Genomic DNA, 23049 nt, shown 5'->3' with positions numbered 1-23049 from the left:
AAATTGTCTCTTAAATTGTACTTCTATTGAATTCCCAATAAACCTTTAGTTTTATATTTGATTTTTTTTATGTTGCCTACCTGAGTTTTCTCTTCTTGCTATACTATGTTAGTTGTCACCCTTTTTTGTTAATATAACCAAGATAAATTGTGTTCAGATCAAATTAAGTACATCTCGATTATTTCATCAAACATCTATTATTTGATGATACCAACGATATAAGTTTGCCTTACACCAATATAAAAATCGAATAAAGCTTAAGCACCAAGCAAATAAATTATCTGAAGTTTGCCTTACACCAATATAAAAATCGAGTAAAGCTTAAGCACCAAGCAAATAAATTATTTGGTATCCTTTGTCTCTACCAAAGTCAATTATCGACTCACCAATGAAAATTATAATGGAATGATGAATACTTCTTCATCCTAAAGCAGACGTCTCATATCAAACTCTGCTAGGTACAAAAGTCAATTTCTTTGTTTGAGAAATATTTTACCCCCAATATAAGACTTTTCACAGTAAAATTGAATTTAATCGAACATCGATATCCGATATCGAAAATCAAATGAAAAAGAATGTTGACTCAACAATTCTGCACAATTTTCAAGGCCAAAAGAAGCAACCAATTTGCATAGACATGTTTTTTTTTTTTTTGCCCTTTTAATTTCTGAAAGGCCACACAAAGCATATAGAATCTTTGACTAATATTATTTCTTGTTGATAAGAAGACAGAAATTTCACACAAACACCACTTGTTTTGGATTTAAGAGTCCACCTTTGAAGACTAGCAGCCCTTAACCACATGGCCTTAACACTATTCATTTGCTCTTTTGGGTCTACAAACTTCTCCACTTTGAAAAAATGACACTAATGGCATGAATATATGAATAGACCAACTTGCGTCCGCCTTGACTGTTCACCAGAACATGCATTAGATAACTCTATAAGACCAAGATTTAGCTCGACAGGACGATATCACCTATAGCGTTTTGTCTTTGTTAGGATTTAGACTCTAGTTCCCTGTACTTTTCACTCACCTGCTTCATTGATAACTAAGGTCACACTTTCTCAAGATCTTGTTCATAATTTCAACCATAAGGAACTTGTGACCCTGACCATGACCAACATTCACCAGCAGGAATTGAACATCTTGGTATATCAACAATAACAACAATATACACATCATGTAGTCTCACAAGTGCAGTCTAGAGGATTAAATGTACGCTAAAGACGTTGTTTCCAATAGACCTTCAGCTTAAAAAGCAGTGAGATATCTTCTTTTTTAAAAAAAGGAAACACATCTAGGCTAACAATTTTCTCAACTTCAGACCAACAATATATTTCAGAACAAAATTCTATTTATACATCAACAAAGTCTATCCTTTTAGACTTTGTTGACATAGGAGAGATTAAACACATCGTTTCGTAATCAAATTATACACTAGTAATCAAATGTGCGAAACTGGAAACAAGAATCATCAAACAGAAATAAATTGACACAATTGATTGTCTAATGAAGAAGCAATACAAATATCAGGTGTACAGTCAACAAACGTTTTAACAATCAAGAACGTCTGAGTTACTGAACACATCGAGCAGCAACTATTACCTCATAGGAATCTAGCCGAGCTCTGGTAAACCATTCTTAGGGGCACGGAGGAATTAGTTTAAATGCTAACAGATCGAGAATCATAAAAGATATCCACAACCATAACATATCCAGAATCAGTATAGACAGTATAACACACGTCGTGTGTTTCTATTAATAGCATGAAACAACTGAACACCCTGAGCAGAAGAATATAATAGAATCATATATAGCCTACCCCAACTGATTTGGGATTTAAATGCTGGAACGACGACTCATACAAACATTGCATATTCATACAAGGATAACAAGAGAAATAAAGCAAAAGGATTGCATTAACATAGTGCTAGAAAAATTACTCTCATCTTATGTAACACAAATCGGCAACATGGACAGGCAAGGCTGGAAAGAATATAACTACATAATACATGAAATTGTGCCAGACTAGCATTAAGACTGATCGACTCTATCATTCACTATATCATGTCATGCAAAAACAAAAAAAAAGAAGGTTAATATACCAAAATTCTATGTACTCAGACAAATCACTTTCTCTAAATTTACAACAAGAAACAGGCAAATAAACATTTACTATCAAAAATAGTACATACCCTGCCACATTACATTCACTCTGCTGGAGTAAGATGTCCCAACTGTTCTGTAAGGCTAATTACAGTCTTCCTGTTCCACCAAAATTTCCCATCCTCAACTGTTTTGGATTCACTTATTTTGCTCTCCATATCTTCTCTCTCCGGCTTTACATCAGTAGAACCAGGGTTCTCAGTAAGGAATTGTTCCCAGAATACATCATTTACTCCTGTTGGCACATTGTGACTAGCAGTCTCTACTCGGTTTTCTGGCGGAGTAACATCAGGAGTAGTGTTTCCATTAGGCTCAGAGTTCATGTCAATATCAGAAACCTTAGATCCAACATCAACAGTTAGTTGTGGGTAAGATATAGCAGGGCTATCGGCACAACTGATAGATTCATCCAAGTCTATTGAAGAGCTCCGTCTCATTCTAGTTTGATCAATGTCACGCAGTGTATACTCCCAAAAGGTCAAAGAAGATTCCAACTGATCTAGCACTTCCTTGTTGAGAGTCGAAAGAGAAGTATGGTCCATATTTTCCCTAGTCGTATTTTCAGAAGAACTCGCTTGATTATCTTCCAGGCCTATTTCATTGTAAAGAAAACTGTTTCCTGGCAACCTTCTCTTCCTTTCATTCATTTCCAGTTGTGGCATGAGACTCAAAGCTAATCCTGGTTTATTTATGGTTCGAGCTAAAGTAGACAGCACGTTCTTTTGCCGGTCTTTCACTTGTTGGACACGTTGGTTAAGGACCTGCATTTGCATTTCAAGTCCTTGATGATCCTGTTTATGCCTGTGTAGAACTAAATGAAGTGATTCGTTCTCATGCTTCAACTTTTCAATATCTTCCTTATACCCTTGTCTTTCCGATTCGGTCAATGCAGATGATGAGAGGCTATGAATATTCTGTACAGAATGACTGTGAACAGGTTTCCGTCTATAGATATTCTTCAAAAGGTGTGGCTGACCTCTAAGAAAATCCTCATTTGCGAATTCCCATTGTTCGGGATCTATTTTCTTGAATCCCTGGTTTGACAAAAGAGCAAACGACATGAGAATAAGAATAAAAGCAGTAAAAGATTGAAACTCAATTTAAAAATAATATCACTGCAAATGAATCAAGTAAAACCAATTTCTTACGTAAGTATTCAGCTGTCGGATAAAGCTGGAAAAATTATTGTGCTTAAAGTATCTGGGCAACAAATCTCTTGCAAAATCAGGAGGATTACGAACAATAAAACTTTTATTGTTTAAACTCCATGAGACTATTGGATCAGTGGAGGGATCATCCACCATTTCATATATCTTTGCAATAAACGGAGGCAGTGCATTGACGCTGCAAGGAGCTTCATCCATGGTAAATTCAAATCCAAATCACAACCCCTTGAAATGAAACTCACAAGGCGAAGCTCAACTACAAGTGACAAATCCTTACTGACAGGGAAGATCAACTTATCAGATTCCCAACATACAGATACAACCAACCAAAAGTGTTATCACCTTGATTTCCTTCGATAAATTCAATTGAAGCAGCTCCCACCTGATCATACAAATTCTTAGCAAATACACATTTCCATTCAAGTCCCAGCTCTGGATAGCTTTCAAAACACACAAATTTGCTAAAGAATTGTTAAAAGAGATTGCGGCCCATCATGAGTTCCCACAAGTGCTCAAACAAATGCTAGCTTGAATTCAAAAGATAGCCGTTTCACCCTCTAAAACTCAGAAATTTCCGAACTTTCCTGCATTTACAACCAATCACAGTCAAAATTAGAAAGCGTAAGAAGATGAGAAATGTTAAACACTTGTCAGAATACCTAGAAACCCAATACATCAAAGTCATTAAAACAACCATTATTACTCCCAAAACTTCAATAACAAGCTCAAATAACTTGTCTTCAAAGAAAACCAAGACTTCCAATTCTCATTCAAATGCGAAAAACGCAGTATTTCACACTAATACTCGAGAAATTTCCAAAACCCATTCTCCCTTCAGTTTACAAGCACAAAATCAGAAAGGTGCAAGAAGATGAGAAAAGTTAATCACTTTAGAGAAACAATTTACATCAAAGTCGTTAAAACAATCATTATTACTCCCAAAACTTCAAGAAAAAGCTCAAATAAATTGTCTTTAAAGAAAACCAGGATTTTAGTGCTCAAAGAAATGCTAAAAACAGTTCTTTTTTTCACTAAAACTCAGGAATTTCCAAAACCCAACTTCCCGCAAGTCAAAATCAGAAAGTGTAAGAAGATGAGAAACCTTAATTACTTAATAAATCATCCAGAAACAATTTACATCAAAGTCGTTAAAACAATCATTATTACTCAAAACTTCAAGAAAAACTCAAATAACTTGCCTTAAAAGAAAACCAAGATTTACATTTCTCAAACAAATGCTAAAAAAAGAGTCTTTTTTCACACTAAAGCTCAGATATTTGCAAAACCCAATTTCCCTTTTTTTACAACTAATCACAGTCAAAATTAGGAAGTGCAAGAAGATGAGAGAAGCCCATCACTTCACAGATTACCCAGAAACCCATTACATCGAAGTACTTAAAACAATAATCATTACTCCTAAAACTTCAAGAAAAAGCTCAAACCACACACATAACTCAAAAATTTGCAAGCAAACTTTCCCTGTCAAAACTAGAAACAAAAAAAATGAGAAAATAACTTGATGGATTACCCAGAAACCCATTACATCAAAGAAGTTGAAACAATAATCACTACTCCCAAAACTTCAATAAAAAGATCAAAACACACACACAAACTCAAAAACCTTGCAAACACAATTAACTAGAAAGTGCAATAAAATGAGAAAAGTTAATAACTTTACAGATTACCGAGAAACTCATTACATCACAGTCTTTAAAAACAACCAAATTTAATCCAAAAACAATCAAATTAACTTCGAAAACTTCTAGCAAAAGCTCAAACCACACATAAATACAAAAACACACAAAAGACATACAATAGAAAAGTTAATAACTTCACAGATCACCCAGAAATCCATCACACCATTAAAACTTAAAACAATCACTATTACTCCGAAAACTTCAATCAAAAGCTCAAATCACACACAAAACTCAGAAAATCAGCAAACACAATTAACTAAAAGTGCAAGAAATTGAGAAAAAGTTAATAACTTTACAGATTACCTAGAAACCCACTCCAGCAAACTCGTTAAAACAATCACAATTACTCCCAAAACTTCAACCGAAAGCTCAAATCACACATAAATATAAAAACCCACAAAATATATACAATTCTAAAGTTAATAACTTTACAGATCATCCAGAAACCCATTACATCAGAATCGTTAAAAACAATCAAATTTACTCCAAAAACAATCGATTTTACTTCTAAAACTTCAAGCAAAAGCTCAAATAAATCATAAATACAAATACCCTTAAAAGATATACAATAGAAAAAGTTAACAACTTTACAGATTATCCAGAAACCCATTACCTCAAATTCGCTAAAAAACAATCAATTTTACTCCAAAAAACTTCAAACAAAAGCTCAAATCATGTCAAATCTGAAAATACAAGAAATCCATTGTGAGAAAATTACCTGTAAGAAAAAATCAAGAATAGTCCTTAACAAGAAGAAGCACATAGAAAGATGAAGTTTACTTTGACCCTTTTCTCAAAGACTTCTTCTCAATGGTTTTTGGATGTTTATTCATATTTTATTATATATAGTTTATATAGGGTGGTTATTTTAAGAGTGTGAAATGAGTAGTTAAACCATTTTTTAACCAGTTAATATAAGTGAGTTAATAAAGATATTTTAAAAAAAATTGCGATTTATAATTATATGTTATTAAGAGAGAGGCGATCGAAATAGAAAAAGAGTTGAAAGAGGCGATGAATATATATTGTATTTGATTGTATCATTAATATAATTAATTTGTATCGACGAATTTAATTATATTAAGTTGTATAAATTTGTATCAACGGCTTGAGCGCTCAAAGTTTTCATCATTTCTCATCTGATACAAATCACTCGCATGTATCAATAAAATATCATCTGCTCAAGCCGTTTGTTGCTTATTAGATTTTAATTTAGTTGAAAGATAGATGGAGAGGTTATGAGAATGAGAGAGAGTCGGTAAGAGATGGATGAGGGGAGAGACGGGTGAGAGTTTGAGAGATGGGGAGATTTTTCTATAAAACCCTAAGAGTAGTTATTTAATGTAATTCTTTTAATAATTGTGTATAGTAAATACATAATACATACTATGTCCAATTTATGTTTGCATTTTTTCAATTAAATTTATTCAAAAGAGAACGACACGTTTCTATATTTAATATCAATAATTTGTATTTAAATGTTCAGTTCATCCTTAATGAGAAAATCTATAGTAACACACAAATATTTATGATTTTTTTCAAATCATAATTTTGTTTCTTAAATTTTTTATCAAGTCAAACAACATCGTATAAATTGAAATTGAGATAATGCATTTGGGGATTCGACGATAAAGATCGAACAACGATCTTACTTTTCTCCTCATATTCGAAAAAATTTATGTTAATATACTCTCTTAGTCTTTTGACATTATGTAATATTGACAGTTTTAGGTTAAATTCATACGATTTTCCTCAAAATGCTCATATCATTAAGGGGTTATTTGACATGATGGATAAAGGATTAATGACGAGATAAAACTTAGGATTGTTTTATGCTGTATTTGTTAGGATTTCTTAGTTAATTTCGAAATTGTTTATCACTATAAATTATAGGATAAGTTATCAAGGTATGTTGTTTGAATGACTAATCATATAGGATATACTAATTAATAATTACTCTGTCTATTTCATCCTCATATCAATCGGCCTCTAAGAGTATCATTTATAATTATATGTAAAAAAAATTTTAATGTGAATTTTATTGATACACCTCATAATATTTCCCTCAAACTAAATTTAACTCGGTCTATTATCACAATCCACGAGTCTCCCCCCTTAAATTATGTTCTAAATGGCTAATTATCACGATCCCTTAATTAATTTTTGAAATTAATTGTGCGCTATCCCCTCTCTCTCTATATAAAATCGAACATTAATTATATCCAACAAATCCTAAAGCTAACTTCTTCTTACATGCTTATTATGATTCACCTTTGGCATTGTAATTGTCGAGTCACAAACATCAATTTGTTATCTTTATATTATATATATTTGATATCAATTTGTTGGGATAACTAGCTTAAGTCGATACTCTTTAATATGACATAATATCATTTATTTTGGATTAAACATACATGATGTGTATTCTAGATTTCACCGAAGTATTAAGACTATATTCCTACAACTCATATATACAAATTTTTGATCTTATCGATATCAATATAAAATTTTATTTATGCATAAGAGTATATCCCTACAGTCCTATATAGATTTTTGATCTTATTGATATCAATATAAAATTTTATTTATACATATGTAGTATTGTAAATTTATATATTATCTAATATACCCATAATAAGGATTGCAAAATATTTTTTTTTTCGAAAAAACTATTCAATCCGACCCTTAAAATATAGATTGGATCATTGACCATTTAAATATAGATCAAATATAGATATTATCTACTAAAAAAAATTAAACATTAAGATAAAACAAAATAAATATTTATATTATAATTAATATTCATTTATTTTTTTTGTCCATGATAATATGGACGGATCATATTTTTCTTCAATATTGAGGAAGACATCCTAACAACTTAATTAAGTATTATATTCATATCCAGTTTAGTGAGATATTCAAGATTAATTAATTAGCTTTATCCAAGATTTACAAGAAGTCAACACAATGAGATTTTTTTTTTGTATAATACGAAAAAAGTAGGGGGAATAAATTGAAAAAAGAATCCTCATTATAATTTAAAATTTATTAGTTTATTAAATTTTATTATTGCCACATTTTCAAAAAGGCAACTAAAAATAAATTATGCATGCGCGTTAAATTAGTTAAAAATATCTCGGATGTTTTAATAACATACGAAGATAATTATAATTTATAGAAAGGACCAAAATTTAACCATAAAAAAAAAAATAAAACCTTTATGAATTTTTTCATACTACACAAATACACAATGAAAACTATGGATCCTTTAATTAAAAATTTTTTCTTACTATTGACAAATTTAAGTGATTAAAAAATATTTAATACATTTGATTATTTTCTTCCTTGAATTATATTCTCAACGTAAAATATTTACATGGAGTGCCACGTGGTCCCGCCAAAAGTCGAAACGACGTCGTAAAGGAATATTCATGCACAATGGCATTCACTTTCCATGCAGCTACCTGCCTTACCCCCCACCCCCACCCCCTTTAAAAAGACTAAACACGTGCACTTCCCACATTTCCAGGACTAAAATTATATATTTTTTAAAAATAAATCAGTAGGAGTCGTTTGGTTATAAAAATTAGGGGTTATTTCGATATAAAATTTGGGATTAAGTCTATTCGATATTTTCATCGTGGATATTAGTTAAAATTAGAGAAGTGAAACGGAGATAATTCTAACATGCATTTGAGTAGAGATATGTCAACAAAGTATTAGGAGAATGTGAAAAGACCGGACATGACGTACCTTCTGCTATACTAATCAAGACATGACCCTAGATAAGAAAAAATCGAACATTAAGATAGAATAATAATTGATAACGATTGTTAGTATCGCACTTCAGGTGAGTGAGGTAAGCGGCTAGTCTCCTATAGCTCCTCTCCTCCTTATGTGTAGTAACAGTAGTCGTGTAATTCCTTATTCTTCGATGTGTGCTACTATTTGTTTGCTTCATTGCTATTATATTTTTTATATTCACGCTTTAATAAATTTTTTTTTGAGTCGGTGCACATCAGAAACAATCCTTCTACAAACAAAAACAGGAGCAAACATATATATACACCTTATTCTTTCTTGACTCCACTTGTAAAGTTATATTAAATTTACAATTATTTTATATAAGATATGTTATTTATTCTGATTATCGTTAGGGGCAAAGCTACAAATATAGATTAGACAAAACTCAATTGACTTGAATCAAATCTCATAATTTATTTATCTGCCAATGTGAAATCTAATAAACTTAAACACTATAATAAACGTATAAACTAAAAATTATGACTCTACTTCGACTAATTTCAATCTTTGAAAATTGAAATAACTTTTTTTCCAAACCAAACAAAACCTAAGTGGCAATCTACGTAATATTTTAATCATTTAGTGGCAATATTAAACTCACCGTTCACATATTTACTTCTCCCTCCTCTTCTTCTTCATCTTACAAATTTTCAACTTCAAGCCGATCCAGAACTAAACCGGTTTCACACTCGAACCGCTTTTTTAATCCGGTTCGATCTCTATTTACAGCAGTATTCCGGCGACCTGAATGACTTCCGGCACGAGGTTACCGACATGGAAGGAAAGAGAGAACAATAAACGGAGAGAACGACGGCGAAGAGCAATCGCCGCGAAGATCTTCGCCGGACTTAGAATGTACGGTAACTATAAGCTTCCTAAACACTGTGATAACAACGAGGTGTTGAAAGCTCTGTGTAAAGAAGCTGGTTGGATCGTTGAAGAAGATGGAACTACTTACAAAAAGGTAAATTGAAGTTATTGCCTTTTTATACTGATTTTTTTTGTTCATCTATCGAAACTGAGCTGATTAATCGATTCGGATTGAGCTAATTTTTGTTTTATTTTCGATCGGAACATCAAGTTTATAGATTCATGGTCTGTGATTTTCTGCAAAGTTTGAATATTTCTACAAAATGCTCGATTTGGACGAGATTACCCCTGCGGAATACTTGCATCTTCACACTCTTGTCTATACTTTTGCTTTGTTGTAGAAGGTCAACGCAGTCATCTTTTTATGCGTTTGGCCATAGATTTAAAATATTTTCACTTTTTTCCCACGAATTTGTGGAGCTGGAGTTGAAAATTGAAGAAAAATAGTTCATGAGCTGTTATTGAGTTTGAATTTTCACGGCAAAACATTCATTTTCGAATAAAGTGTAATTATTCCGAGAAAAAGTGAATAATTTATATGGTCAAATGTGTCCAAATTTACTGCATTTTCACCTTTGATGATGCTTGAAAGCGACGTTCTTAGAGTGATTGCAGTTTCTGTCTCCTGACTCGAGCAGATTTTTTTTTACTTCTTCAAAGGGCATTTTGGGAATTTCAAATGTTCACCACTCAACCCACATAGTACAACCTCTTGATGCATCATTGTCTCTGGCATTGTCATCCCATATTTCTAACGAAGTTTTAAGTTTTATACACTGATGATGTAAAATACAAACGCAAAAGCTAATAACCAGTAAATTATCATAATAATAGTAGTAGTATAGTAAAAGATACTCTCAACTTTTCAATCTACATGGAAAAATTTGAATATGTACTGAGTTTAAGAAAAAAGGAGAACTTTTTAAACTTATGGTTTAAAAAAACATGAAATAACATTTACTAGCTATAAGACTGTTGAAATGTTAGTCTTAAACATTTCGTAAAACTGTGTGGTTTTAAAAATTTCTCATTAATGGTATAATGATAAGTTTAAGATGAGATTTCTAATTTTAGAAAGTTGTTATGTTTTTCCAGAATAGACTGTACAGGAAATCTGTCATATAAATTAAATTGGCGGGAGTATAACACGTTAAGTTATTTTTTATATTGTCGGGTCATATAGCAAGGGTGGAGGTAGCCTTTAGCATATGGGTTTGGCTGAATCCAGTTTCGGTGGTCCAAACCATGTATATATGTTAAAGATAAACTACTAGCGCTGATGGTTGCCGACTTGTTGTCCTAGAATTGAGAGCTCTTAAAACTCAAATCTTGGATCTGCGTCTATCGATAAAGTTACATTAGTTTCTAATAATTTGTGTATGCAATTTGGTTAGTCTTTTACCGAGATTTCCGGGGTTAAATGCATTGCCAATATAAAGTCAAGCATGTGATTCAATAGTTGTTTTGAGGTGGTGTGGATTTGTTATCAAATTTGTGGGCCTTAGATGTTCTTGAATGTTGGGTGTCATTTATTATACTTTATGTTGTAGTTTGTTATAAAGTTTATAAGGTATAATTATAATATAAAAGGAAAGTAGATATCAAATCTTTGGATTCTGTATCACAAAAAAAAAAAAAAGAGAAAAAAATGGAGTAACTAATTGTTGAGGCTGTAAAGCGTGTGGGGAAATTAATTTTGTATTGGATGAGAGAACTGTTTATATGGGTCTCAGAGTATAAATTTATAATCATGGTGTTGACACTACTGATAGTGCCATCATTCTTTGCCCCTTTAGGATGTGGGTGTGGGTTATGTCCAATTCTTTTTGGGTATGTTGGTACTTTTATATCATGAATATGTAGGGATTGTCTGTCAATATAGTGAGTCTTTTGGTCAATGGTGGGAAGGGGGACCAATAATTCATAATTGTTGTGGATGAAAATTTTAGTGTCCATTTTATGACAAAAAGAGTTCAGATTTTTGGTGATGCATTTGGAGCCTAAATCTAAAAATTTTGGAAGGTGGATAACAGTCACCACTGGAGTGCTAAAGATGATTGCACTAGTACTTTTTATGAAGGTGGTGTCCCCACAGCTTGAGATCTATTAGAAACAACCTTTTTACATGCACAAGTTAGGGGTAAGGTCTGCATACACACTACTACCTAGACCCTCACTTGTGGGATAACACTGGTATGTTGTTGTTGTGTTGATGTCCCCGCCAGCTTCTGCGTAGCTCAATTAATTCGTCCGGACACAAGTTCTTCCACCAGCACAAATATCGGGTGATGAATCCAGTAATTTTTTTGGATTCATGTGGAATGAGGTCAATTGGAGTGGATGAGGAACTCTTATATTATGTATGGACTGAGTTAAATTATTAAGGACTACTAAACAATCTTCAAAGTACCTTAGTTAAAAATATTCGTGTCAAACAGAAAATGGTCTCACTATACTGTTGTCTTACTAAGCCATAAGGAACAGGAGGATCAACCCATGTGGAGAAATTTGATTTGCCTCTTCAAAACAGAAGGAAATTTGGGAAGACTAGAACTTGGTTGAGGGTCCTTGCATACGGTAGGGTCTTGTCCTTAAGAAGATTCAAATAAGAAGAGAGTTGACCCTGACACATGCACCTTCGTACAAGTGCTGCATACATGATTGAAAAAGATGCAACCAATTTGAACCGCAACTAGAAAGACCATATGATTAAGTACTTTTTACCCTTGTCATCAGCTTATATAGGTGATTTACTTGAAAATGGTTTTCTCAGTGAAAAAGAGGTGGACTTTTTTTTGGTTAAAAAAGCAAACTTTATTGCTGAGCTCAGATCCATCTGAAGGTGATTTTTCTGCAAATGACTGAAGATGAATTTCAAATTTCAATTTTACATATAGGTGAATTAAGATGTTAACAATATACATTAAAGATATGAGGTCCTACCAATGACTATTTGGTTTAACTAATTTTTTGGTTAATCCATGCAAATGGTTTTCCATTTCATTGGGTTTCATCTCCTTTCATTCCCTGTACTTGTAAGTTATGTACTGTGATCCTGATCAGCCAATAGTATCAATCATTGGATAAGTAAAGATCAATGGTCTCAGAAGAGCTGAGTTTTGTTGGTCCATGTGTTGTAGAAGTTGGCTTCTAACATCAAAGTAGATTGCTAACCTCATAAGAACAGAATTTCGTTGCTCCAGGTTCATAATATTACTATTTTTCAAGTGCTGTCTCTGCTTCTGTGTCGACAGGTAAATTATAGAAGAATGGTAGAGATGAGCCGTCAAGGTACAATCTGGTGTGCAAAATTAGTGTGCATTCTTGGTGGCTTTTGTTTGAGTTGATATTTTAATCAATGACTTGGAAATTATCAAGGCATTTAGGTCTGCCTGATTGCTTGGCACTAAAATACGATCTTGTTAATGCTGCATACAACAACAAAAACAACAAACCCTTTCTTATCCCACAAGTGGGATTTGGGGAGGTTAGATAGGGTAGAGAGGCTGTTTCCAATAGACCCTCGGCTCAAAGATTGTTTATGCTGCGTCTAAAACTTAGATGTCTGATGTCTTTAAAAAATGGTTAGAACTTAAAAATTGATGATCCTGGCTCATTGTTTATCAACCAGTAGTCATCAATGTGCAACACCTTATGAATATGATGTTTGCTTCTGCCATAATTGCATTGTTCTGGTGACAGATTTATTCTCGATTCTTTTTGTGATTATTCGTTTTTGTATATGCTAATCGATTCTCTATATTCCAGGGATGCAAGCCAGTAGGACATGTGGATATTATAGGTTATTCAGCATCTGTAAGCCCCTGCTCATCTTACCAACCGAGTCCGGGTGCTTCGTATAATCCAAGTCCTGCTTCATCATCTTTCCCTAGCCCAGTCTCATCCAATTATGTTGCAAATGTCCAAAATAATCATGATCCTAACACCCTAATTCCTTGGCTTAAGAATCTCTCATCCGGATCATCGCCTTCATCATCCAGATTTCCCCACCATTTGTACATTCCTGGGAGCTCTATAAGTGCGCCTGTTACTCCACCTTTGAGCTCTCCCACAGCTCGTACACCTAGAATGAGCGATGATCCCATGGCAAATTCAGGGTGGGCACAACAACACTATGCCTTCTTACCATCTTCTACCCCCGCCAGTCCTGGTCGTCAAACACCACCAGATTCTGGTTGGCTTTCTGGTGTTCAAACTCCACAAGACGGACCTTCATCCCCTACGTTTAGCCTTGTCTCACCAAATCCATTCGGATTCAAGGAGCCAATATCAAATGGAGGGTCTCGGATGTGGACACCAGGGCAAAGTGGGGCATGTTCTCCTGCCATTGCCTCAGGTATCGACCAAACAGCTGACGTACCAATGTCGGATGCTATTTCAGCAGAGTTTGCATTTGGCAGCCATATGATGGGATTAGTGAAGCCATGGGAAGGTGAAAGAATTCACGAGGAGTGTGCTACTGATGATCTCGAGCTTACACTTGGCAACTCTAGCACTAGGTAACCTCTTCTTATTACCAACTTTTTCTCATAAATATGTTTGCAACACGCCTATGCTGACCCACAGGCAAAGTTAGTTTATAACGGTGATGTCTAGGCTAGCTCGCGCGCACCTCGATTAATTTTACTGGTTTCCTTGTACCTCCCACTTAGCATAGATATACTAACCGTCCACCAACGCTTGGACAAAATAGAATGAAATCACCTAGTGCTTTACTTTAGACCTTTTCTCCTCCCCCTCCATTTACCACTAGGTCACACACTCGAGTCTGATATTATTTCTTTTGCTGATTTTGCAGATAGAGAAGTACAAGAGAAGTCTACTTAATTCATTGATTTTGATCATAAACATATCTTTGTGCAAATTTGAAGTTTAACTTATTATGTCAATCACTTCTGAATGTGAAGATGTTGTGGTTAGTAAAACCAGTTTAAAATGCACAGTAGCAACAAATGATACATTTTCTTGTAGATTGAAGTATTTATTTTCGCACATTTCCCCATTAATTTTCCCTGTATTTGTAGTACTATCCCAATTTTTTATATTCTTTTTATTTTTTTTTCCTCTTTCAAGATTGGAATTACTTTTTTTATTTTTGTAGTTATCTTTTGTAATTGTTCACATCATATAGTATGTAGGAGTTGACTTACAAGAAGTGTTTTTCTCTATCTTACTGTTTATTTACGATTAACGTTAATTAAGTTGAACACCAAACGTTTTCTAGTTGAGTTTGATGTGTATAACGCTCATCGACCACCTATATAATTCGTCATTCATTTCACAACCATCAACTACCTTCACCAAGCACAACCATCATCGCGATTAACATTGTTGCTACATTTAAGTACAACACCACATAAATTGAGATCTTCTCACATTTAAAGATATTATCTTAATAATAAAATATATACAATTCAAATATTCTACATTTTATATGTCGTCTTAGACCTTAGTACACACATTAAGGTCATATATATGGCCTGGGGACAATATAACTAGTGATTTTGATAGTTAATAACTAAATATGGTGTCAAAGCCACTTTGCCTACAATGTTAGGGATGTGGTATGCCTTGTATCGCGATTTGATATAATATAAAGTTTAAGCAAATATCGATCGATGTTAAGTCGTATTACATATGTAACACACTTAGTTAAGTATGTATGTAATAAATCAAATTTTAGACTCTAATGACGCGTTTAATCAAAGTCAAGGGGTCTATATGTCTTTTGAAAAAAACAATGTAAAAAAAATAGACTAATGATTTCCTTGTGATGAGAAGGAAGAAAATTATAAAAAAGTGAAGTGTATATCACAAGAGTCATTGCCTGCCATTTCAATAAAGATAAATCAACTAACAAATTCCATGAATCATGGGGAAAAATGACTAAATACTTTCTTTTGCTCTTAGCTACAATATTTTATTATTACTTTTCCTTATTCATTCACAAGAAGTATGTGTGAACACTTGGTTCAACAAAGTAAGATTCCAAAAATAAAGTGGTGTAGTATCAAATTTGGACTTTGGATATATAATATAAAGTTGAATAGTTAGAAATATCTTATGTTTGACTGTTAGTTAAGATTATCGATTGGAATTGAGATGGAACGGATAAAATTTCTTTATTTTCAATGTAAGATTTTAGGAGATTCGACCGTTAAATATTAAAAAAAAAAAACATGTTACGGAGTAATATAATTCCCCTTGAATATAGACGTCTTACAGGATTACGAATTTAAATTAGTTAGGATTTAATATGAGTATCATACGAAACCAAAATAGATATGTTAGTTATTATGCAATTTTAATCTTTTACTATATATATATATATTTTGAGACAACAAGTCAATATAAGAGCATTTTGGAGACTTTTAATTAGAAATGGTAAATAGTGGGATATTTTAGTGGGGTTAATGCATGCGGGTTAAAAAAGTTGTTTTTGCATGGCATTAATCATGCAATTTTTTGTGGGTTGTTGAATTTTTTTCACTCATATAAATATTTGTGTAGCTTTTTATTAATTAATTAATTAATGTTCAATTTTAGCGTTTTTCTTTTGTTGGGCTAAGTTGTAAAAGAAGCTTCTGTTTGATTTCCTAATTAATATGGAATAATAATATAGTTGAAGCATGTTACGATTTAACTCATTGCTGGTAATATTATTCGCTTTAAATTTTAATTTACACTATTTTAAAATATCTTTGATTTGCTTTTAATTTTATATATTTATACATATGATATTGTGTTTTATCGATGTAACATTTATGTGTTAATTACGTGGCATCACTCAAATATTATATGTCCCTATAAAATGATGCAATCATGAGAAAATTATGAGATCACACAATGAAGAATATAAAGTAGTTACTCAAAAGTTTTTGACTTGATCTAATACAAAGTATATTGCTTGTTCTTTTTGACATCTTCAATTAATAAAACAAAATAAATTACTTTGTCATGTCAAATTGAAATATATTTAAAAGAATATCATTCTACGTGCACTATCACTATAAGTATATAATTTACATGTAATATATTTACATACATGATCCAAACGGTTTAAAAGGTTTGGTCTTTCACGTGAACACGAGAGTTTTCGAGTAACAATAAAGTTAACTTTGTGGTATTCATTAATAGATCTTAAATTTGAATAGTGAAATAATTAGAAGCGTTAAAGATAAGTTGTTTGTCTACTTCACACTTTTAGAAATCCACCCGTTTCTCAAACTAGTGAATGCATGACATATGTTTAATGCATCAAACTGTTTTAATTTTTGATTTTTCATGTGTAAGAGTTCATGTGAAGAGCTTAGTAAAAGGGTAAAATTAACTAAAAGCGAATTTATGATTTGAAAATACTCAAGTTTCATTCAATACAAATCATACCAAAATTTATAATTTGCAAAAAAAAAAAAAAAGTGTTAGAAGATATAATTAAATAAATAAATAATAGTTTCACCTTTCAAACATGGACCCACTTTTCATTCCATTTGTGGGAATTTTATGATCTATAAACCGTCCCTAACGAGCGATCGGCTCATGTTTGAGCATGATGAATCACTTCGTGCCGTAAAAGCGAATTTATGATTTGAAAATACTCAAGTTTCATTCAATACAAATCATACCAAAATTTATAATTTGCAAAAAAAAAAAAAAGTGTTAGAAGATATAATTAAATAAATAAATAATAGTTTCACCTTTCAAACATTTTAATCATTTAAATAAGATCTTCATCTTACCATCATCTATTGTAAGTTTTGCTCCTTATTTTTTTCTATTCTAAGTAGATACTCCCTCCGTCTACTTTTATTTATCGTATTATATTTTTTGAAAATTAATTTTTGATTAATTTTTAAAGTTAAATTAAATTACATTAATTTGATATTTTAAACAAAAAATTTAAATATTCAAAAACTAAATGAAAAATACTACAAATTGCAAATTTTTATATATCAATATGATTTCAAAAATTACATTTTAAAATGTTCGTCAATATTCTCATAGTTTAACTCTAAAAATAAAAATCACGACAGACAATAGTTGACAGAGAGACTATATATATGAGTAATATATATATATATTCTCCTTTGGATGATTTGGACATGCTTATTGTTCTAGGATTCTAGTATATTTCCTATGCAAAAAATGTAGTAATTCTATAGAAACATAGAATCTATCAAGCTATAAATGTTCCTTTCTCGCTTTTTGCCTAATGTTCGGTTCTTGCATCATATATAATTTGATTAATTTAAGTTAGTATTATAGTATAAGGTTTATTAAAAATGTAGAGAAATCTTTTTTGTTAAGATTTTTTTTTAATATTGATGGATTAAATTCTAAATCTTCTGTCGAGAGTAAATATATTCAGAAATTGAATTCAAAATTTTAAATCTTAATTCGTATCATATAAAATTTATTCAAAGAAATTAAGTGTGGTTTTTGTCTTATATTTTTATAACATTCAAAATTTAAATTCGAAATATCTGATAGAGGTACGTAATGTATTTGGACAATAATGGTGAACTGTTAGTAACCTTTTTCATGTGTCATCCTCAGCCTTCCTATATTCTCTAAGAAGGAAAAATGACAAGTTAAAAGTAATGAATTATTGAATTATAATATCAATTAAATAGATTATAATAGAGCAATTAAAATTACCAGCCATCAAATAACGTTTATACCAAAGAACAAATATACTTATTAGTATTAATATATGTAGTAATTTCTAAGTGTGAACATTTGCAATTACTTTAAAACTCACCCTCCTATACTAATAAAATAAATCTACTAGACAAATATAAATAAAAAATGTTAATTTGTATAAATTTTAAAAGCTAATTTAATTACGTTTCAATAAGGATATAAGACATTAAACGAGAAATCAAAAAAAATAATCTTATGTAACACATTCGTCTATTGAACTTATTTAAAATCAATTAAATATTTAAAAAAAATTGTATAATTAACCACAAATATTAAAGACTTTTTGTTTTCTTAAAATTTTATATTAAATTAAATAGTATCAGAGACCAATAAAGTATTGCTTCTTAATTTATAAAAGATTCAAAATACTACAACTATAGTATAAAAATGATATTAGAACTTTCATTTATCAAGTGGATATTTAGTAGGGCAATTAGTGAATGATTTGTGACAAAATTTTCTTCTTTGTATTCATAACCAGCTTCTTGTTGGATCAGATATAATGCACTATCATTATTTACAGTTTAATTAATGCTACAAACTTTTCAACTATATCCACTAAAAAAAAGATTTATTAAAAACTCACATTTGAAGGTGTATTATTTTTTTTTATATAGCTTATACTATTTTTGATATGGAAAATTCCCTTTAGGTCATATTATGTTATTTTACTTTTTTGAATATTTTTATTTTTTTAATTTTAATCTTTTTTAATTAAAAAAATCAATTTATTTTAAAATAAAAAATATTATATACTTTTTTAATTTACTAACCAAATTTTCTGAACATTTAGTATTATTCTTTTTTATATATTCTTGATATGTTTTTAGTGTCTAGTACTGTTTTTTTTGTACAATGGAATTTAATTTTGATAAGACTTTTCTAATGTTTCTGGTTTATTCCTTTTTACAATATTCCTCACTTATATAATAAATTTGAAGAATTAAAATTGTTCAAAAACATATTTTAAGGATCACATTGAATTAATTCTCAACCATTAGGCAAAAATGACTACTTTAATTTGTTACTGAGTTATTTTTGAAAGTATTTAGTAAAATTTTCAATATAAATGCAAATTTTATTTATTTAAATTACTGAATTTTCAATATTCTAAATCCGCCCCTAAATGGACTTTTTTTTTCCATCTCTTTGTCAAAGCATAGATCTCTCATAAAGAAACAAAAAAGGCAAAAAAAAATAGAGAAAAAGAATAAAGTTGTCTCTTCCTCTTTCCTCTTTCTTTTTAAATTTTTTATTTAATCAACTTTTTCAAACTTATTATTATCATTTTTGTATATAAATAGGAGATAATCCTTGTTCTTTACAACTACCTCCTTAGTATTAATCCATCTTATATACTCTCTCTTTTTTATTTTCTTGAACAATTAACTATATATTATCTATGGCTGATCATCAGATTAATGTTAATGGAAATATTAATCATGGAGTAAGTTTAAATATTAAAGAAGATCATGATTTGAATAATCACAAGGAGTCTTCTTCAACCTCAAGTTTTCTTACTGTTCCTTTTATTCAAAAGGTGACTACTTAACATCTTAATTAACCTTCTTGTTAATAAATTTTTTGTATGTGAAAAAAAAAATATAATTAATGACAAAAACAGAATTTTGGTCTAATAACCTACGGTTATATCATCTAAAAGTTTAAACAGTTAATTATTAAAAGAAATGTTTAGATAGAATAATTTCTTACGTCGGATTATTATAACATTCTCGTATTTATTTTGTGGTTTGATAAATTTAAATTTGTATCACGTAAGGTCTGTTTTTTAAAAAACTCTCTCTATCAATATTTTTTCATTTCATTATTCATTTTATCGTAATTTTGAATGGTATCTAGGCTGAATATTTGTTGTATATATCTTTTTTTTATTTTTGGTTAATTATGACTATTCTAAACTCCACTTTGTCGTATTCTACTTATTGAATATATTATTTGATTAATTATGAATTTTTTAGACCTTGCTTATAAAATTATACTGATCGAATTTTATAGGTAATAGCAGAAATGATAGGAACATATTTCTTGATATTTGCTGGATGTGGATCAGTAGTGGTAAATGCAGATAAAGGGATGATAACATTTCCAGGAGTAGCCATAACTTGGGGCCTTGTTGTAATGGTTATGGTTTACTCTGTTGGCCATATATCTGGTGCACATTTTAATCCTTCTGTCACTATTGCATTTGCCTCTGTCAAAAGGTTCCCTTGGAAACAGGTATTTTCTCGATTTCAATTTATGTGACGTAATTTAACTAAACACGAATATCAAAAAAGGAAATGAAAACCTGTTATACTCTTAAATATGTGGTCTATTCATCAAATTTATGTAATATACTTCGACTGAAGTCGACGGTCTTTGAGAAACAACCTTCTACGAAATAGGAAGAAGGTTTATATATACTCTGTCCTCATTAGTCTCTATATGCCAGACTATATATTAATTATGTTATTAGTACGTTGACTGAAAATAAAATTAAAAAATGATCATTTTTCTAAACATAGTGATAGTCTTGGTTTACTCATGTATTCTTTTCGTTCATTTTATATGATGTTTAAACATGATTTTTTTTTTAAAAAAAAGTGGATTTTTTGCTTTAAGTGTACGTTTTAATATCGTGTAACTATAAGAACTTTGACACTAATTGGTGAAGGCTTTAGCAAGATACTTAATTCGTCAAACTAATGTGATGTATTTTTATTAGACACGAAATTTAGAAAAAAATAAAAATTAAACTTGTGATACAAATAAATCATAAGTGAGGACCTCGATGATAACGAGGATTAAAACGTATTCCTAAATAGTTGATATTTATAATTAAGTTTCATTGTACTTTTATTTATATAATTAAGTTCAAATAAATTCCAAAATATTTATTTTTCTTTTTTTTAAAAAAATAAAAAAATATTAGGTACCAGCTTATGTAGCAGCTCAAGTTCTTGGAGCAACCCTAGCAAGTGGAACTTTACGATTAATATTCAACGGAAAACACGATCACTTCGCCGGAACCCTACCGTCCGGCACCGACTTTCAATCCTTCGTCATTGAATTTATAATTACTTTTTATCTCATGTTCGTCATATCTGGTGTTGCAACCGATAATCGAGCTGTAAGTACTTTTTTATCTCAATTTATATAATGATATTTGACTGATAATAAAATTAATCGAAATAAAAATGATGTTAGGAATTTGTTATCTAAAAGGAATCTTAAACATTTATGTACTCAAAAATTATCTGTAAAATTTAAAAAATAAATAATTTATTATATGGCATCTAATGAAACTATAATCTAAAGGGTATTTTAAACCATAATCACAAGTTGATGAGTAGATTTGAATCTTTTCTCTCTAATATATATATATATAATTGGACACGTCTAATTCATTCATTTCATGATAAAGTTACGTTAATATTAGAGTAAATTAATTTATTTCGAATTAATTTCTTGAAGTAATTTTATTAGTTGAATAAAAAAAATTGCTTAGGGATTCTTGAACATTCATTGTTCTATGATTAATATATTTTTTGTCATGTTTATGATTTGCAGATTGGAGAACTTGCTGGTCTTGCTGTGGGGGCAACAATTTTGCTTAATGTGATGTTTACAGGGTAATTACTCTTTAATTAATCGTAAAAATAATCGTCGTATTAAATCCACAAGTAAAACTCCAAGACCTAACTAATAATAGGTACAAATTATTATGCATTAACTTACATAATATACATATAATTAATCAAACTCAACAAGTAAACTTTTTAGTTGACATGCATAAATTAGATATATTTATTTTTGATATGTTATCGAAAACAGTCTCTCTACTTTCACTGAAAGTAAGACGGCATACACCCCTCCCAAATCCCACCCCAAACTCAACACGTATGAAATTACACTGGATATATTCTTTTGTTTTGTCAATCAACTAGTGTAACTTAAGTGTTTGAACGAGCGGCTATTTAGGTTAATTCTTACGTACTAATGAATTGTGGTGTAACAGACCGATATCGGGTGCATCAATGAATCCAGCAAGGAGTTTGGGCCCAGCAATAGTGTCAAGCCATTACAAAGGCCTATGGATTTATTTGGTCAGCCCAACACTTGGGGCCATTGCTGGTGCTTGGGTTTACAATATAATCAGATTTACTGACAAACCTTTGCGTGAAATAACCAAAAGTGGATCTTTTCTCAAGTCCAAAAATTCTAGTACTTAAAAAAGTGGACATATTTGCAAAAACTAGTAATAATGGTCAATGGATGATGAAAGTCGTTACTTTTGCAATACATAAAGGGAAAAGGTTATAAAGTGGTTACTTTTGTAAAACACAAAAGAAAAAAAGCTATGTATTTTGTAATATAATAAATGAAGTAAATCTATGTTTTTCTTTTTTAGAAAATTGTATGTCTTATCTACTTTCAGTGTCTTATTTTATGTAAAAGTGTTACTAGTATTTAGAGAAAAGACCATTCCTACTAGCGAATTCGCAAAAAGGCATTCCAAATTAGAGATATCTCGTGTTCATGTAAGGTTTATGTGAAAGAAAGTGATACATGCTATATAAAAAAAATTATAATTTTATCCTTTGAAAATTAAGCAAAA

General features: G+C 30.8%; 3 protein-coding genes across 5 annotated transcripts; 2 read left to right on the top strand and 1 right to left on the bottom strand.

Annotated features, from left to right (window-relative positions):
• Positions 1–1905: 1905 nt before the first annotated feature.
• Positions 1906–6403, bottom strand: LOC101247401 (heat stress transcription factor A-4a). 2 transcript variants are annotated; one of them, XM_069296095.1, is made up of 4 exons: positions 5814–6401; positions 5647–5716; positions 3319–3920; positions 1906–3204 (listed from the first exon to the last, which is right to left on the bottom strand). In XM_069296095.1, exons 3-4 carry the CDS (start codon positions 3532–3534, stop codon positions 2215–2217), a joined length of 1206 nt encoding a protein of 401 aa, XP_069152196.1. In that variant the 5' UTR covers positions 3535–3920; positions 5647–5716; positions 5814–6401; the 3' UTR covers positions 1906–2214. The 2 variants fall into 2 exon arrangements, with proteins under 2 accessions (XP_069152196.1, XP_010317423.1); XM_010319121.3 differs by lacking the exon at positions 5647–5716 and having other exon boundaries at positions 5752–6403.
• Positions 6404–9436: 3033 nt separating this feature from the next.
• On the top strand, positions 9437–14883 carry LOC101246895 (BES1/BZR1 homolog protein 4). Of its 2 annotated transcripts, XM_004234026.5 has the most exons (3): positions 9437–9801; positions 13476–14227; positions 14527–14883. In XM_004234026.5, exons 1-3 carry the CDS (start codon positions 9586–9588, stop codon positions 14528–14530), a joined length of 972 nt encoding a protein of 323 aa, XP_004234074.1. In that variant the 5' UTR covers positions 9437–9585; the 3' UTR covers positions 14531–14883. The 2 variants fall into 2 exon arrangements, with proteins under 2 accessions (XP_004234074.1, XP_004234075.1); XM_004234027.4 differs by lacking the exon at positions 14527–14883 and having other exon boundaries at positions 9465–9801; positions 13476–14231.
• Positions 14884–19621: 4738 nt separating this feature from the next.
• Positions 19622–22846, top strand: LOC101246598 (aquaporin NIP1-1). Its single transcript, XM_004234025.5, has 5 exons — positions 19622–19971; positions 20448–20669; positions 21364–21561; positions 22002–22063; positions 22450–22846. The coding sequence occupies exons 1-5, from the start codon at positions 19834–19836 to the stop codon at positions 22661–22663; spliced, it is 834 nt and encodes a 277-aa protein (XP_004234073.1). The 5' UTR covers positions 19622–19833; the 3' UTR covers positions 22664–22846.
• Positions 22847–23049: the final 203 nt, after the last annotated feature.

The sequence above is a fragment of the Solanum lycopersicum genome, chromosome 3 (genome assembly GCF_036512215.1).
Source record: "Solanum lycopersicum chromosome 3, SLM_r2.1".
Classification (NCBI taxonomy): domain Eukaryota; kingdom Viridiplantae; phylum Streptophyta; class Magnoliopsida; order Solanales; family Solanaceae; genus Solanum; species Solanum lycopersicum.
The sequence above is the reverse complement of the archived record's forward strand: the minus strand, read 5'-3'. Positions and strand labels throughout refer to the sequence as shown.

Coding starts and splice junctions, on each gene's coding strand:
- LOC101247401 (XM_010319121.3), bottom strand. CDS start 3,534: ATGGATGAAGCTCCTTGCAGCGTCAATGCACTGCCTCCGTTTATTGCA. Junction 3,205..3,318: donor TCCGACAGCTGAATACTTAC/GTAAGAAATTGG, acceptor TTGTCAAACCAG/GGATTCAAGAAAATAGATCC.
- LOC101246895 (XM_004234026.5), top strand. CDS start 9,586: ATGACTTCCGGCACGAGGTTACCGACATGGAAGGAAAGAGAGAACAAT. Junction 9,802..13,475: donor ATGGAACTACTTACAAAAAG/GTAAATTGAAGT, acceptor TCTATATTCCAG/GGATGCAAGCCAGTAGGACA.
- LOC101246598 (XM_004234025.5), top strand. CDS start 19,834: ATGGCTGATCATCAGATTAATGTTAATGGAAATATTAATCATGGAGTA. Junction 19,972..20,447: donor CTGTTCCTTTTATTCAAAAG/GTGACTACTTAA, acceptor CGAATTTTATAG/GTAATAGCAGAAATGATAGG. Junction 22,064..22,449: donor CTTAATGTGATGTTTACAGG/GTAATTACTCTT, acceptor GTGGTGTAACAG/ACCGATATCGGGTGCATCAA.